We start from the raw sequence: 17982 nt of genomic DNA on the forward strand, positions 1-17982 counted from the left end.
TCCATTTTATGTATACACCACACCTTGTTTACACATTCATCTTGTGGACATTTGGGTTGCTCCCACTTTTTGGATATTGTGAATGCTGCTGCTATGAATATGGGTGTACAAACACCTCTTTGGAGACCCTGCTGTCAATTCTTTTGGGTATAGCCCAGAAGTAGCATATGGTAGTAATTCTGTTTTTAAATTTTTTGAAGAACTGCCTGTTTTCCACAGCACTGCATCATTTTACATTCCCACCAACAGTGTACAAGGGTTCCAATTGCCCCACATCCTCACCCACAATTGTTATTATTGTTAACAGTTGCCATCCTAATGCTTGTGATGGGAGACATTTTTAGTTGTCACAGTTCCTGGGGGCTGCTACTGACATCTAGTGAGTAGAAGTCAGCGATGTTGCTAAACATCCTACAATGCACGGGACAGCCCTCTGCAACCGAGAATTAACCAGCACAAGATGTCAACACTGTTGAGGTTTAGAAATCCCGATTTAAACAATCAGGTTAATCTTTCACAGTAAAACTCATCCCTCCATACCTGTGTCCCTTCTTTACTTTGTTGAAACGCTCAAAGGCAGAGACCACCCCTAAGATCTGGAAAGTGAGGGAGGACGGAGAAGAATGGCACCATTTCTTTTATTCAAATTTTATTGGAAGTTTACAAATGTATTACAGACATCAGTAAAACATCATATCCATTTTACAGGGCACGGATCTCAAGCAAAGTGTTCAGAACAGTCTCTGGCAGAGCCCACACCAAAGGCCTGTTGCAGACCTTCTTAACAAATAGCTTGACACTCAACACAGAACACAGACTCTGGCCTGCCTCACCTTCCCAGGCCCTTTGAGGTTTTGTTTATGCACTTGAAACGAAAGCAGGAGATGGGCAAAGCAATCCTGTGGAGGAAAGAATGAGTTTAGGAGAGGAAAACCTGTCGAAGTCCTAATTTGCTAAAAAAAAAAAAAAAAAAAAAAAATTAAAAAAAATGGAGGACTCATAGTCCTTAGAATGTTAAGTCAGGGTCCATGATCAAATCATGACCCTTTATGGAAAGATATGAAAATCAGCTAGGTAGGTTTGAGAACAGACCTGATTGGTAAGTAACTCCCTCTGAAAAATTTAGAAAAGCTTGGTCAGTGACCTGTTGAACATCAATGGCCAAATGCTGAGCAGAGTGAAGGGATATCTCAGAGAACTCTCAGAATAGAACAAGAAGATTTTTCTCTATCCTATGGATTCATCATATTCAAAACACAGAAATGTTTTCCTAACACTACGTGACTTTCCCCTCCTTTATATTTCCTTGAGGAAAGCTAGTTTTGTCAGCAGGAAGTAAGCTTATAAAATAGTATGGCTCCCAATAGTGAGTCATATTTTATGGGAGTCTTGTGTTGACTAGGCTACTATTATGAGAAAATGGAAAAAGAATCCAATTTTTTCTTGATCTTAACTTTGAGGACTATTTCTAAATGGTCATAAGAATAAGCTCTGGTATCTGCTGAGGCACCAGAGGGACAAACCACTGGAGACAAGGCAAAGGCCATTTCCACTTCTCTTGTGCTTAAAGAAATGTACCTCAAAAGGTGGTGATCTGAAACTGCCTTCAACAGCTGGCAGTGGAGGCTTGGCTACTGAGTCCTGCATATGCAAATGCTGTCTGCAGAGCCCATTTTAAAGCCCTGAAGGTGCAAAACAGTTGCTAATAGCAACTGTCCTGGCATGAAGTATTCAGATAACTGGTTCAGTTTTCCACTTTCCTTTGTCATGGACGGATCTTCCTTCTTAGGCTTAAGCGTCTGTTTTCTGTTAGAAATACACAAAGAACACTTCTCCTTGGAATTTAAATATGTTATTATTATTGTTTTTTTGTTAGAAGGTGGGATTAGATGAAGAATAAGATGAAGTCCTACCTCACCTCTGCAAAATGAAGACTGCCTATAGTAATTGGCAGAGAACATGAAAATGGCAAAGGAGGTGAAAGAGATTTTTTATCCTTTAGCCTAAGAAGTCAGCTTCCTTGAGCCTCCACAACTTGGGGTGGGGAGGGGAGGGTGAACTGGAGTCTCCGTATTACTTATAAATATTGGTTCCTAAATGTTCCTAACTATGCTTCCTAAACTGTTTTTGTTCTATGGCAAGAGAACCAAGGGTGGAAAGACAGATACGAATCAGTTCACAAATAAGATTTGTTAGCAGACTAATAAGATCAGTTCTGATCAACTGGTCCTGGCTGGTTGGAGTGTTGCAAAGATCTGTGAGGCTGCATCCACATTCTCAGCGAGAGTATACAGTGATGCATTGGTTGTATCTGCTTAGCTTGCAGGGAGCGCAGAGCACATGCCACGTATATGTCATCACAGGCCCCATCTGAACTCAACAATAGCTAGTAGTACCCAAGAAGCAGAAAGCTGCCGAAGAAGGAAGAAAACATAATCTTGTTATAGTGCAGGAGCATCCTACAGGAAATGAGGATTAGAAAGCACTACTCCCAGGTCCTGTGTTAGAAACACAAAATTGCTCAGCTGGTTGGGGGTAGAAAGAAAGGAATAAAAAAATAAAAGGTGAAAGTGGAAAGAAGGGGTCAAACAACCCACACCAGGACTTCTCCCTTGGACGTATGAAAAACCAGCAAGCATGGTTCTGATCTCCCTTACCTCATTTACCTTCACACTTGGTAGAGATCCTACAACTATATGACAGATGGAAAGTGCCCTGAATACCATCCTCAATGCCACCTGGCTGCTAAGAAGTCTTTTCACAGTACCAAGGGTGGTGTGGATGGGCAGAGCCTCTCAGGAAACTGTCAATGACTTATATTTCCTGGGCCTGGGAACAAGCCAGCTATGTTGCTACTGAATTGAGCAGCAATAGGAAATGAACTGAACTCCGAAGCTGCAGTTCTAACCGAAAGACAAGAAGATCAGTATTAGGAGAGGTGGAAAAATAACCACCAGGGCATTGGAGAAGACAGAACACTGGAAAAAGATTACTCTTCTGGAAACCAGTCTGTTGAAGATGGAATTATGATCTAAGAGGAAATGAGTACAGGCCCCACTCACAGGAGGAGCTTGTCCAATAAGAGTTAATGGTTTTGATGGAGGAATTAGGTGAGGACCTTAAGTTCTTGCCTCAGGGAAGAATGCACTGGGAATGGGATTCTGGGATGTGATGTGTGAGCTATCACTAGCAGGTGGAATTCCAAATACAATGATGTCCTTTCCCTCAACAGGGCATTCACTTGGAGGTTCTGCCATCATCGCAAGGAACTGGCCTTCCGCATTCAGCATTCTCTGTAAGGTTGCATTTGGGGTAAGAAGAAATCTGCAATGGTAGAATAGAGGGAGGTAATCTTGCTAGTAGACAGTTTTACCCTGAAGCTTGTATGTCATTTCATCTCAAGCTTTGAGCAGTTCAGTCCCTGGATGCTCTCTGGGCATCTAGACTTATGCCTCTAGACCCCTCTGGGCACTGGCCATGTGTCAGTTTTTAGGCCACCTTCTTTCTGCTGATGGTAGTTGAAGCTTTCTTTGAGAAACGTAAGAGGTATTCTGAGAAAAACAGAGTTAGGAAGCAACTTTTACTGGGAGAATTTCTTTCACTGGATTTGGGGCCACAGAGGACAGACATATTTTCAACTGTTTGCTAAGATAAGTGATCTACTTTTCCCCTTCTCTTTTCTTTTTCCAAAATTGCCTTTTTAGTTTCATCAATCAAGGAACTTAAAACTCCAAATTGGACCCGCACAATTTCTACCAGAAACCTGCCACTTTAGTAGCACGGTGTTGCAAATTATTTCTTAATCAGTTTGCCAAGCAGTTTACAAACTTACTATACAAACGTAATAGAGTTAATTCTCCGGAGGCTCGGATAATTAATGAAGCATTTAGATATGAAGATAGCATGCGGAAAACAGCCACAACCAACATGTGCATTGCTTTTTTAAAAAAATCAGTGACAATGACAAATGTCATATTAATACCTGAAAAGCAAATTATTTTAATACATCCCGAATGGAGTGCCATTACCATGTCCTTTACAGCCTTCCTTTCCTCAGACCCATCTGGGACGGGGTCTGAAATACTGCTTTTGACATTCTCTCCATAAAAAATACTAGAAAATGTTTACTACTATACTGAAAAGAGATCACGCTCACCTCACCATGGCAGATGGCCACTGTGATACACCGGGCACTACACTGACAGTACATCTCACTACAGGTGGGTCCTCCGATGGATTATTTCAACTGCCACAATCCATTAAGGGGAGGAGGAGGATGGAAGAAACCAAGCGCTTCATTTTTAACTGAAGCAAGGTAGGGAGTTTTATTTTACTATAAACAGCACAACCGTTAAATGTCTTCATTAAGCAAACTCACTTTTGAGCCCAATTTCTGACCAACGGTCCTCAAAGTTCAAAATGGAAATCCCCTCCCGACAAAGCCTGTTTTTCAAAGTCACTGCACCACTGAAATCTCAGTAGCCCAACCTTCCTGAGTAACCCAGATACTCTGGTTACTGAGCTGGTTACATTGGATTCTTTCTACAACCTCTGGGAGCTCTTCGAGACGTGGTTGTCACCTGTCCTCTGTTTCATTTCCAGTTCTTCTTTTCCCTGACCTGCCTTCAGATTCTCCTTTAACTTCTACCCTTGACCTGCTTTCTGTTTTCAAATAGCCTTGTTCCTTCTCCAGGCATGACATGTCACACACCGTCCCTCCCAGAGCCCCCTCAGAATCCTTCTGTCCCTCAATCCCAAATGCTTAAGTTCATTTGCTTTGAGGACAACCGGTTGTCAGGCTAAGGCAGCAGCTCTGTCTGCCTTGGTAAAGGAAAGCAGATAATACAATCCAGGAAACATGAGCACCAGAACATAATGCCACATTCAAAACAACGTCATGCTGACATCACACAACAGCACCACTCACAGTCACTTTCACTTTCCCCAAGGGATACATCAACATTAAGTAACTTCAACATTCCCAGCAGGGATGGCATTTCTCACAGAATTTTACTGACACTGGTTGGTTTCTCTAATTGGCAAAAATTACATTTGCAATTTAAAAAAAATTACTACCACTTTGTAGAAAATAAATTCTACTGAAGGTGGGAGCAGACTTAAGGATGGCTCCTTAAGATGGAATGGAGCATAAAATGCTTTGGGTCTAATAGTTATTTTTTTCAGCCACAAAAAGCCAAATTGAATATATTCCTTTGAAAAAGGTCTCACTGACATGTAACAAATTTGTATAGAAAAAAAAAAAAAAAAAAAAAAAGGTGGTACCGGGCCACCTTTTAATACTACTCAAAGACAATGGTGGATGTGCATGCAAGTCCCCACTGAGTCCTACGATATAGAAATTCCTTTGATATTACAAAATACAAAAATATTTTATCAGAACTCTCATTTACATTGCATTTACAATGGACATGTAAATAACTTAGTCTTGGGTCCTGGCTAATAAACAAATTACTTACTGAAAAAAGGGTCCTAAAAGTAAGAGAACCAGAGAGGATAAAAGCGAGCAGGAAACAATTTGCCATCTTGCGAGATGGCAACTCAACACAGAACTGATGGGAAGGAAGTGACCAACCCTGGCCTCAATAGAGTCTACTGTGTTTCCAAAGTGAAATGTGCAAATAATATTCAACATGCCAAGAACTGTGACTACCTATTGAGTCAATCTGTAACCTTGCCTCCATCTACTGACAGCATTTTCCCTTTTCTCCCCCATAAGCCACCCCTAAAAGCGCTTTAACATTTAAAACAGTGCAAGTTTCTGAATTTACATTCTTAGCTCCCATCTTCTCCCATTCCCTGATCCTAATCATATTAAGAAATGATACAGTTTTTGCTCTTCTGTCTTTTCCTGCTGTGCAACTGTCCTCTGCCACCTAAGGTGGAAGATTTGGGGAGGCCGTAGGAGCTGTATTTGTGCAGTAGCTCATCGCTCGTGACGTATCGCAGGCGAGCTGGCTGGGGGATGGGTTCTCCTAGGAAATAGCCCTCGTTGTCAGACTCTGAAGAGGAGGAGCAGGTGGAACACCAATCATACTCCGCGAAGTAGGGTCCCCATCGGTCCCCAAAGGCATTCTGCAAAGCCAGGTCCGACACAGTCCTAGGGCACTGGCCGTACAGGTCCCTCCGGGACCCATGCCCCATGCTCTCCTGGAAGCTCCGCTGGCGCATGAATTGGTCATAGTCCTCCCTGGCTCTCAGAGGGGGCCTATCTTTTAACCGAGAGATGGCCTCGCGTTCGCTGGCCAGGTGGAGGGCGTTGTCAGAGCGAGAGCGTCGGGAACGCCTGGACCTGTGAGGTCGGAAGCGGCGGTTGTCGTCACGCGAAGTAGCTCTTCTCCGGGTGCGTTCGCTCATGGGCTGGATCCTCACGCCCTCCTGCCCTGGCAGCTTGCTGCCCGCCATCCCTCCATCAAAATCAAAGCTCTGATGCATCCTTCCGTGGGACTGCAGGTCTCTGTAGCCAATGGGGTTGCTGAGCTGGTGGAGGTTTCCCTCCATCTCCTGGTACTGCTGGGCGGAGAGCAGGCTGCGAACTGACTCTGCGCTCCGGAACTGCATGGACGAGTTAAGAGTGCCCATGTTGCTCAGCTTCTCAGACACATTCATTCCAGAGTCTTTGCTGAGGTCAGGCATGGAAAATCGGGATAGGTGCTCCTGGCGCTTGGCACCACCATCAGCAGAGAGGCCTGGGGGAGAGAAGAGGGGACCACAGAGATTAATACAGATGTGCAGCGATAAGATCACTGTCACCGCTGGTCATCTATATAGGGTCATTACGTACCATTGTGCACTTGTGTACTGCACAAAGACCCTCTCAGGGGGCACATGTGCCCCGTGAGAGGGTTCTCCCCACTTCACAGCAGGTCACTATCTACTTAGACGGGGCACTTGCTTAAAATGCATCCAGAGATGTATTTTACCAGTTGCTAGTTATTCCAAAGGCTCATCAAAGTTACTAAGAGCCCACTGTGTATCTTATGCATGATGCTTCCTCTATATGAAGTTTCACTTTGCAAAGTACTTTAATTACATTTTTGAGTCTAATGATGCACTATAAGCTCTGTAGGACAGATATTTTGGATGAGGAAACTTTAAGCTATAGAAGCTGGATCATGCCCAAGCTGTTTCTGGCAACACTGAACACTGGTTCCACAATACTGGGCCAGTTCACTTCTCTGTTGGCCTGCAGCAGTTTCCTGCTTTGCCTGCTGCCCTTAGTGGCAGGTGGCTCCCTATCAAAAGTGTCTTGGACACTAAGTGACTCCCTAGGTATAGATAGAGAAATATTTACTCTCTCAGACCATTCAGTGAATGCTCCAAGGTTGTAAATGGATCCCTAGCAGCCAGAAGATGTGGGTGGGACCCCAGGGGACCTCTCTGTCACATGGGTAGGGACTTTTAAAAGTAAAGCAGTGGGTCTGATGCTCTCTAACAGCAGGTGCCCCAGCAATGGACCTCCATTTCCTAAGTGCTGTCAAATGAGCTCCTGGCATCCCTCAGATGAAAACCATTTTGAAGGTGGTGGGAGATACTGACTCCAGTAACTTCCATTTTGCTCATCTTCAAGCAGAGCTCTCTCAGGAGATGTTTAAGAATGGGCCAGGTGGCAAAGTCTCAGCATTTTCCACTCATTATATGTTGCAAGGATCAGCCATTTCTGGTCATAGACAACATGCCTTTGGATTGCAATGGCCCATTATCGCCCCTGCCACTGATTATTCCTGTCTTCTACTGAGGCCTCAAGCTTCCTCTTCTGTGACAAAACCTAAAACAGTGTTATGAGCACTTTGCAAAATTACTTGGCAATATTTACTAAAGCTAAATACACATACACATACATGAATTATGAATAAAGCCGCTCTGAATATCCTTGCCCATTTTTTGTGGACTTACGAATTTCTGTTGGGTGTATGACCAAGAGTAGAAACTCCCCAATTCTCCGTCTTCACTCTTGGTTATAGAGTAAACAGAAGTTAGTAAGAAGGTCCAAGAAATGGACAAGGGTATTCAGAGAAGCTTTCTTGTAATAGCCCAGAAATGGAAACAACTCAAATGTCAATTATCAGGAAAATGGATAAATATATTGTGGTCTTTTCTACCATTCCCCACTAAAAGGAATCCAGTCTCTTCAGAAAAATGGCCAATACCAGGATAAAGGCAAGGAAATTAAAAGAAGCAGGATCTTGTTATGCCATAAAGTAGGAAAGTATTAAAAATAAGATATGGTGGGGGTTTGTCAGAAGAACACAGGGCCTATCTTGAAGGGGCCCCCACTGGCCAAATCTGAACAATTTGAGCATTAAAATATTTAAGGGAAGTAATGATTTATAAACCACTGAAACAAATAGGAATTCACAAGTCCATACTGATAACAGATAAATAAAAACATAAATAAATAAATAAATAAATAAATAAATAAATAAATAAATGGGGGAAAAGAGAAGGCTCTATGTATGGTGGAATGCCAACCGCTGTCAGTAGAGTAAGTTCACAAGGAGGAAGGGGGTGCTAGATTTGGAAAATCATTTTATAACCATTGGCGGTAGAGTGCTTCACACAAGAATCAAAAAGTGTGCTACATTTAGGGGGTAAAATTTGATGGGAGAGAGCATTGTTTTAAAGTGTTTCCCTACACATTGCTTATTAGTTGCAAGGGAAGAATTAGTAACTAAACAGTGGTAAAATCAGACAACACCTTGACCTGAAGTTCAAACTTAACATCCCTGGTGAGATGCAACTGCACCCTGTATGCCTCCAGTTGAGATGTACTGAGAAGGGCACACTATCGTTTATGTAGTATTCCAGTCAAGAACGCATTTCCTGAATGTATTCAGGAGGAAACATTAGACAGATCCCAAAAAGGAGGGACATTTGTTATGAAAAAAGGGACTGTAGTCTTAAGACCAGCCAAGGCTGAGAGAATGTTCTAGATTAAAGGGTACAAAGGAAACATGGCAATTACATATAATACCTGATCCTGGACTGGAACCTGCTCAGTAGGGAAAATAAATGCTGTAAAGCAGGGGTTCCCAGACCCCAGGCTATAGACCGGTTAGGAACCAGGCCACACAGCAGGAGGTGAGTGGTCGGTAAGGGAAGCTTCATCTGTATGTACAGCCACTCCCCATTGCTCCAATTACCGCCTGACCTCTGCCTCCTGACAGATCAGCAGCAGCATTAGATTCTCATAGGAGCGTAAACCCTATTGTGAACTGCTCATGCAGGATCTAGGTTGTGTGCTCCTTATGAGGATCTCATGCCTGATGATCCATAACTGTCTCGCATCACTCCTAGACGGGAACGTCTAGTTGCAGGAAAACAAGCTCAGGTTTCCCACTGATTCTACATTATAGTGAGTTGTGTAATTATTTCATTATATATTACAATGTAATAATAATAGAAATAAGGTACACAATAAATATAATACACTTGAACCATCCCAAAGCCATCCCCACCCCCTGACCCCAGTCTGTAGAAAAATTGTCTTCCACAAAACTGGTCCCTGGTGCCAAAAAGGTTGGGGACTGCTGCTATAAAGGAAAATTTTTGGTCAGCTGAAAAAAAAAAAAGGAACATGGGCAATAGATGGAAGTATTATGCTAAGTTTACTGTGGTCAATGAATAATGGTGATAATGTGGGAGAAGATCTTTATTCTTGGGAAATATGTATAGAAGGATATGGCGGTAAATGGCCCAGATGGATGCAATTTGCTCTCAAATGGTTTATAAATAAAATGTGTGCATGTGTGTGTGCATGTGTGCATGCGTGTGAACATGAAAGAATAAATGTGGCAAAAGGTTGACAATGGATCAATCTACGTAAAGAGTACATTATAGGTGTTGTTTGTTCTATTTTTGTAACTTTTTTGTAAGTCTGAAATTATTTCCAAATAAAAAGTTTATTTAACATTGGAATATATTCATGTGATATGATGGTTTTTAATTCTGAAGGAAATTTGGAAACATCTGGACACATTTTTGGTTGTCACTATTAGGATGGGATTCTACTGGCATCTAGTAGGTAGAGGCCGGAGATGTTGCTAAACATCCTACAATGTGCAGGATGGCTTCCTTGCCCCCATACAGAATTTTCCAAACCAAACTGTCAACAGTCTCACAATTGAGAAACCCTGATATGATGGAATATTACACAATAATGAGAACGAATAACTACACCCAAGAACATGGATGTATCTCGTAGAAAATGCTTGGACATGCAAAAAGAATATGTGCTGTATGATTCCGTTATATGAAGTTCAAGAACAGGCTGAGGCTATCTATAGTGATACAGGTCAGGGCAGTGGGGGGGGGGTATGAAGAAAGCTGCTAGGGTACTGCAGTTGTACTATAGCTAAATCTGGATGGTGACTGTAAAACAATACACATGTGTAAAAATTCACTGAGGTGTAGTTTTAATATTTGTTTGCTTTATTTTGTGTAAGTTATATCTCAATAAAATGGAGTAAAAGTAAAGCAACGTCTGGCCAGGTGTGGTGGCTCATGCCTATAATCCCAGCACTTTGGGAGGCCAAGGAGGACGGTTGTTTTGAGCTCAGGAGTTGGAGAAAAACCTGGGCAACATGGTAAAACCCTATCTCCACTAGAAATACAAAAATTAGCTGGGCGTGGTGGTGCATGCCTGCAGTCCTAGCTACTCAGAAGACTGAGGTGGGAGTATCACCTGAGCCCAGGAGGTCGAGGCTGCAGTGAGCCGAGATCGTGCAACTGTACTACAGCCTGGGTAACAGAGCGAGCCCCTGTCTCCAAAAAAATAAACAAGTAAATAAATAAATAAAAATAAAGCAATGTTTGTTAAAGGGTCGAATTTTAACATTGGATATTCCTATAAAGAAATTAATCTGCCAAATATCATAAACTCCAGTAATTTTCTGTTTCAATTTTATTCCTGGGATAACTGTCAGGGCAATAGCAGTTGGGCCCTCCAATCGCTTGCTTACTCTGCTGCTTATCTCTGACATACAAATCACAAAAGCTGATTTACAATAGCTTAATCACTTCCAGAGCCACCCCACTATGAAAGCAGAGAGGAGAGGATAACAACCTAAGATGATGAATGAGTGGTTTGAGTGGATGAACTCTAGTAAGGAAAGAAAACATCTTCAAACTCACGTCTAGAAACAAAAAGGTAGACACAATGATCTTCGCAGGGTTTTCTACCCTAGCTCTTGAGTAGAATTAGGGTCAGCATAAATAACTTAGCAAATACTATTAATTCACCAGCATGCTGTTCTCCCGAACCTGTCTTTCATAAGCCCAGAAGTGCAGTGTTTTTGAGAGCATCCTGCTTGTGAACAGATTCCTATTTCCGTGAGGAGGTGACCTCCAAGAGGAGCAGCTTTTATTCTGTTGGGAGGTGTACTGCCTTCTGGTATCAGGCTTCTGCATCCTGGGAAAGCTCGGGATACCCTGAGGCACCCCCTTGAAAAAGAAAAGAGCTTGATCAGAGCAGGAGGGCCCTGTTGCACAAGCCCAGCATCTACTATCAGTTTTACCTAAATGTAAGCTATTCATTCCCCTGGAGTATGTGTGGGTGGGACTGGAAATACTACCTGCTCACTCTAAAGAGGAGAAATGCCTCTCTTCTGATTCATTAACCCAGATTTTCCTCCAGGGTCTTCTTGCATGCAGGGCATGAACAGAAAGGCCAATGTTGACCAAAGATGCACAATGATTGTGTACTTGCCTCTAAAAAGGGGAGTTCTGTGGTTACTTTCATTACTGGCAAAATCCAAAGTCCTTATGCAGACCTTAAGGCCCTACGTGACTTGGCTCCCTTCTCTGTCTCCAAGATCATCAACTAAACACTCCTCCTCTCTTAACTCTGCTTCAGCTGTGCTTATATTCCTCCCCCTCTCCCCAAACACAACAAGCTCATTCCAGCAGGCCTTGGAAAACTCTCCCCTTTGCATGCCTGACTTCTTCTGTTTGTTAAAGTCCTTGTGTAGATATCACCTCCTCAGCAGTGTCTATCCTGAACACTCCTTCTAAAGCAGCAAAGTTAGTTGTCTTCTGGCCAACCACTCACTATTGCACTTGACCCTTTTTTAAACTACCCACCCTGACTTATTAAGGTCGTATGTAAGTTTGTAGCTGAATGAATCCCCTGGGAGCAGGGATCTTCTCCCCACTCTTCACTGTATTCTTGCAGAGCTAGCTGTGCCCAGCACCCTTTGGTGCTCAATACATACTCACGGAATAAACATAAATGGATTCTCATGTTATCCACAGCTTGGAAAAAAGCAATCACCCTCTGACCTGGAGTGGGTCAGTGCTGTGATCCACATGGGTGGGGTTCCAAAGATCAGGAACAAAATACCACGATCACACCTGTCAATCTCCGTCTCTGGCGATTCATTATATAGTCCACCATCTGGGGTTTCTCCAATTTTAAACTCAAAGTACACGTGATTTATAATGAGCTCCCTGCACTGCAGAAACGTTTTCTCCTTATTAATCACAGCTCTGGTGATGTGTTTAAATTAGCAGCTGATACTGTCTCCAAGGTGGAACTGTATTGTCACAGGTCACACTCCAACTTGAGAAACACTCCTTCCCCCTCTAACTGCGAACAGAACTGGAGACCTACTTTCTGGCTGGGTGACTTGGGGAAATTTTTAGACCTCTTGAGATGCATCAGTAAGATGGGCATAATGACAGGATATGAGTACTAAAGCTGTAGTGATGATTAGATGAGGAAAACATATCTTTCCTTTTTAAGGTTCATCACGACTATGATGCATCTGTGTAGTTTTTGTTTCGTCTCTGTCTTCTTGATAGATCAGCAGCTCCATGAGGGCAGAAACTGTGTTCCTGTTTGCTAGCCCTGACCTCAGTACCTGGTATTCAGTATGCAGGAAGAAGGTTTAGTAAGGCCTAAAATTCCCCAAGGAAAGAAAGCATGCCTCAAGACTGTAAATGCCCTCCAGACATTTACAACTCATACTGATGATTTAGCTCCCTTTCAGTAGGGTCTTTCCTATATTATTTATCTATTATTTATGTGCTGGGGCAGAGACATGAAGAAAATGGAATTGTTTAGAACAGGGGTTTGCAAACTACAATGGCCAATGAACCAAATCCAGCTCACTGCTCCCCTCCTGTTTTTGTAAATAAAGTTGTATTGGAACACAACCACAACTATTCATTTGCATATTGTCGAGGGCTGCTTTCCGGAGTTGGGAGTTGTGACAGACTGTATGACCTGCAAAGACTCAAATATGTTACAGGCAAACAAATACTCATTGACTGCATGATTGTATGGATTAATGAATTTGAGAAACAGGGCCTGATGCAGTGATATTCACTTGAACACCAGTCACTGTTGTAAATTATCTGTGCCTCTAAACCATGGCTGGGATTCCTCCTCCACACAGATGAAGTTCAACTCTCCATTTGTCTGTGCTGAACAAGACCCAGTGTCAAAATACTGCAAATCAATAGAGTCCAACCTAATGGGGCTCTAACATGCCCTTACTCTCCTGTAATAAACACATTTTTCTTTTCTTGTTGCTCAAGCCACGGGGTGTGTGTGTGTGTGGGTGTGTGTGTGCTCAAGCACACGTGTGATAGGGAGGTGGGAGCTGCAAGCTAAATTTGCCAGAGAACTCCGGCTGCAGCACATAGTCTAGGGCAGTATGAAGGCCCCCACATCCTCTGGAGGATCTGGCAGAAGAATCCCACCTGATGGCAAGGAGACACAAACGCCAGGTCATTTCCCTCTCAAGCAGAGCTCTGTTTTCTTAATTAACGGAGAGGAATTTTCCCCTGCCAAATAATGCAGGTTTAATGAGAGGTGCTCAGGGTGATGACAGAGTTAGATGCAGTGATTTATCCATATCCCAAGGGTCAGTATGACTGGGAGCTCTGCAAACGTCCACGCACCACAGGGGTGCAGGTTCCCACAAGATCCATGGCTGTGCTTCTACAAAGAGAGGTCAGTATCCAGTTCAGCCTGCTGTTCTCCGTGGTTTAACTGCCAACATGAAGGTGTAGTTGGGGCATTCTAATGTACACTGGCATTTCTGTCTGAGTAATGTTTCCCTCTCTACAAATAGGAGGTCTCACACAAACTGGCGTCTGCAAGAAAATCAATGTCCTTCAAAGAATGCTCAAGGTCTGATGGAACAGAAAGAAAATCTTTGCTGGCTTCCCTCCCCCATGTCTTTGGGGGCAGAAGGTATGCATGCAAGTCCAGAAGGAAGAAAAAGCAGACTAAGATTGAATGGCGGACCTTAGGCACATCTCTCTGTTCCTTATTTACTGTCCTGTCTCATCGCACTCTGCACAAGAAGACAGAGAGCTGTGTTTCTGCCAACTTCAAAGATACATTACCAGCCAAGGTGGCTCACTCCTATAAGCCCAGCACTTTGGGAAGCTGAGGTGGGAGGAGCTCCTGAGCCCAGGAGTATGAGACCAGCCCTGGAAACATACTAAGACCCCCTATCTACAAAAAACAAAAAACAAAAAGTTAGCCAGGCGTAGTGGTGTACACCTGTAGTCCCAGCCACTGGGGAGGCTGAGGCAGTAGGATCACGGTTACAGTGAGCTATGATGACACCACTGCACTCCAGAGCCTTTCAAAAAATAATTTTTTTAAAGCATTCACATTTCACATTTCTAAACGAAATAGTATCTATTCAACCATGCCCTCCAGACATTTACAACTCATATTGATGATGTAGCTCCCTTTCATTAGGGTCTTTCCTATATGATTTTCATTTTCTTTTTTGCTGAGATAGAAACATGAAGAAAATGGAATTGTTTAGAACGGGGGGGGGGGGGTGCAAACTACAGTGGCAATGGGCCAAATCCAGCTTACTGCCTGTTTTTGTAAATAAAGTTGTGTTCGAACACAACTACGCCTATTCATTTGCATGTTGTTGGTGGTTGCTTTCCAGATTTGGGGAGCTGTGACAGAATGTATGATCCTCAAAGCCTCAAATATTTACTTTCTGGCCCTTTACAGACACAGGTTGCCAACCTCTGGTTTAGCATCCTGCAGCAAGCCTGAACAGCCCCAAAGTCATGGGTGCTACACAGTTTAAGCCTCTCAGACTATGCAAAAAGTGTCCCAAGGTACGTGTTTGTTTGTTTGAAGCATGTGTGGCGGTAGCTTGATCAGGTCCCTTGGGATCCTTTTTCCAACTAAGTCAATCGACTTCATCAACACCCTGAACTTCAAATTGGCAACAGCTGGAGAGATACTGTCATCTGGGCAGTGGAGCTTAAACGCCACCACATGTTTCTTAGTGACAGGGCATGGAATGGCTCAAACAGAGTATGACAAAGAAGGCTGGGGGTGGGGACAGAGAGTGGGACAATATGAACGCACTCGACAGCGTGATCTGTGGACGAGCCACAATGCTGTCCCTTGGGAGCTGGTTGAAACCGCAGACTGTCAAGCCCTCACCAGACTTGCAGAATTCAAATCCACATTGAACAAGATCCCTGGTGATTCCTGCGTTCATGAGAGTTAGAGGAACACCAAGATGCTGGGAGTTTCAAGGACGATTTTCTTTGCAACACAAGGGTGCTTCTACTCAAGGAAACAAGACCCTCATAGCCTCAGAGACTCTAATTCAGGTCAGACCTCAGTACTGCTGACATTTCGGGCTGGATAATTCTTTGTTTGGTGGGCTGTCCTGTGCACTTCAGGATGTTCAGCAGTATCCCTGGTCTCTACCCACTAGATGCCAGTCGCACATCCCTCTGGTTGTGACAGCCTGGAAATGTCTCCAAACAGTGCCAAATGTCCCTGGAGGGCAAAATCGCCCCCAACTGAGGACCACTGCTCTAACATATCCTGTCCTTGACCTGCTGCTTGACAATAGCCCAAGGGGAGCTCTGTTCCTGTCCACCGAAGTGCTGCAGTGAGTTAAACCTGCTCTACCCCACCCTGCAGACAGGAGCCTCGTCACATTGGGGGTTGTCGCCCCTTCTTTCTAAAGAAGGATTATCAGGGCTCTGCCTGGTTGGGTGTGGTATGTCCCTAAAACTGGGGAACTTTAAAAGTTATTTTCTCTCTAAACTCTTCTTAGAAAATTCACATTCCTTTCTCTCAGTGGGTATCAAGAATTCCCCAGTTAAGGCCTTTGCTGTCTCATTTTCCTGGCAGATTTGAAGCTTTTGAAATCCTGAGTTTTTGATGCATCTTTTTTACTTCCTTACTCCAGTCACCGACCTATCTAGCAGGTCTCAGGTGACCAGCAGATCACAAGTTGGCTCGCAGTCAGTTACACATCTGCCATCTGCTCTGGTGCTACCAGGAGCAGTGCTGGTAGTCTAGGGAACAATTTCCTCTGCCAGCTGCACTGGGGAACGGGGAGGGAAGGGGGAGGCCAAGCCCTGGGGCAGGGGTGGGGGAGGGGAGTAGTATGCATAACTTCTTACTTCACACTCCCATCCCCCCAGGCTTGGCCTGCCTTCTCTCTCAGGGACAGGCTGTTTAGGCCCAAACTAAAGAACAGCCTCTTTACAACCAGCTGCTTCCAAAGAGGGTCATGGACTGATTTTGGTTTTCCCAACAAAAGCAGCTTTGTTTTTTAGCAGCATTCATTCTAGGGACTTGCCTTTGAACTGGAGGTTGGGGAGTGACAAGCATTATAATGGGACTAGAATCACTTCTCTTACAGACCCAGTACAGTTACAAGGACAAGTCGGATAAAAACTTGAGTGTGGACTGGAGGTTTCTTACATTCTCTCTCTTTACTTGCTCATCCTATTAACTTTCTGATAAACCACTGACCCCAACAAAGATGGAATCAATTTTAACTCATACCACCTGTAAAAGTGAAGGGGGAAACCAGGAAGGGACATCTTCCAGAATCATGTGGAGTCAGCTTTAACATCTACCACTCAGCTCCGTGGGGGATTCTGGTTGTATTGCCACAAAGCATTTGCTAATTGAAAGGATGCACAACAAATTCAGACCAGTTGAAGACTGTTTGCCAGAGTTTGCTCTGGGTTTACACTGACCCCATGCTGCTTTCTAGAACCCATTAGTCTGGGTCAACAAGCAGACCATGCTGTATTTACTTGGGAAACACTTGACTACACGAGGACAAAAGCTAAATGGCTCCCAAGTGGTACAGAGTGGGCAGCCAAGAACCTGGGGACCCACTGAGTTGCTTCAAAGATCTCTGACAAAGCCCTGCTATTGCCAGGCACTGTGAGCACAACTGTGAAGAAGGCCCTTTAAGAGGACATCGTAGAAGGATATGACCTAGTGCAGAGAAAACAGATAACCAAGTCAGCATAGCAAGGTGACCATTATAGATAATAATCACTAGGAAAGAAATAAAGGGGATGCTATGGCAGAGAATAAAGACTGGACCTACTTTGAGTGCTGGAAAAGAAGTCTATGTTGGTGATGACTATGGGGAGACCTAAAGGATGAGAAGGAGCCCACCGAGCCAAGGGCAGGGAAAAGTGTTCCAGGCAGAGGGAGCAAGAATATTTTGTACTAGAGAAGGTGCCACATGTTCTAAGATGTAGCAGAAGGGCAACGACACTGGAGCGTTGTGAGCAAGGACAGCAGCAGGAATCAGGCTCAGAAGGTGAACGGGAGCCACACGAAGGTTCTTCCTAGGCCACTCTGGGTTTTGAAAGTGTCTTTCATATGCTGCTGGCAAAATTTAAAAAAGTAACTGAGAGGCAGCACAGGGGACTGGTGACAGCATTGGCTTTGGAGTTCGCCTTCCAGCTCTGTCCCTTGAAGCTGTGCCTTCTCAGGCAGACCTGGACTGTTTTATGCTCAGTTCCCTCATCTGTGAAATGGGAATAATCACACAACCCAAGGGAGAAGGTATTAAATGGGTTAAAACACAAAGTACTCAGAACAGTGCTAGGGCGGGCGCACCAAATGAAATATTCAATCTTCTTACTGTCCTTTACTCCATATTTATCTGTCACTTTTAAAGCATTTTTATGCATGTTGTCATA

The 17982-nt window shown here is 43.8% G+C and overlaps 1 protein-coding gene across 5 annotated transcripts in view; it reads right to left on the reverse strand.

The window, feature by feature from the left end:
• Positions 1-5364: 5364 nt before the first annotated feature.
• LOC105483373 (prickle planar cell polarity protein 2) overlaps positions 5365-17982 on the reverse strand; it is a 354334-nt gene continuing 341716 nt past the window's right edge. For all 5 annotated transcript variants that reach the window (XM_011744213.3, XM_011744205.3, XM_011744225.3 and 2 more), the window contains one exon: positions 5365-6707. In XM_011744213.3, coding sequence (XP_011742515.2) covers positions 5833-6707 — 875 coding nt within the window. In that variant the 3' untranslated portion in view covers positions 5365-5832. The remainder of the gene's footprint in view (positions 6708-17982) is intronic.

Source organism: Macaca nemestrina, chromosome 2 (assembly GCF_043159975.1).
Source record: "Macaca nemestrina isolate mMacNem1 chromosome 2, mMacNem.hap1, whole genome shotgun sequence".
Lineage (NCBI taxonomy): Eukaryota > Metazoa > Chordata > Mammalia > Primates > Cercopithecidae > Macaca > Macaca nemestrina.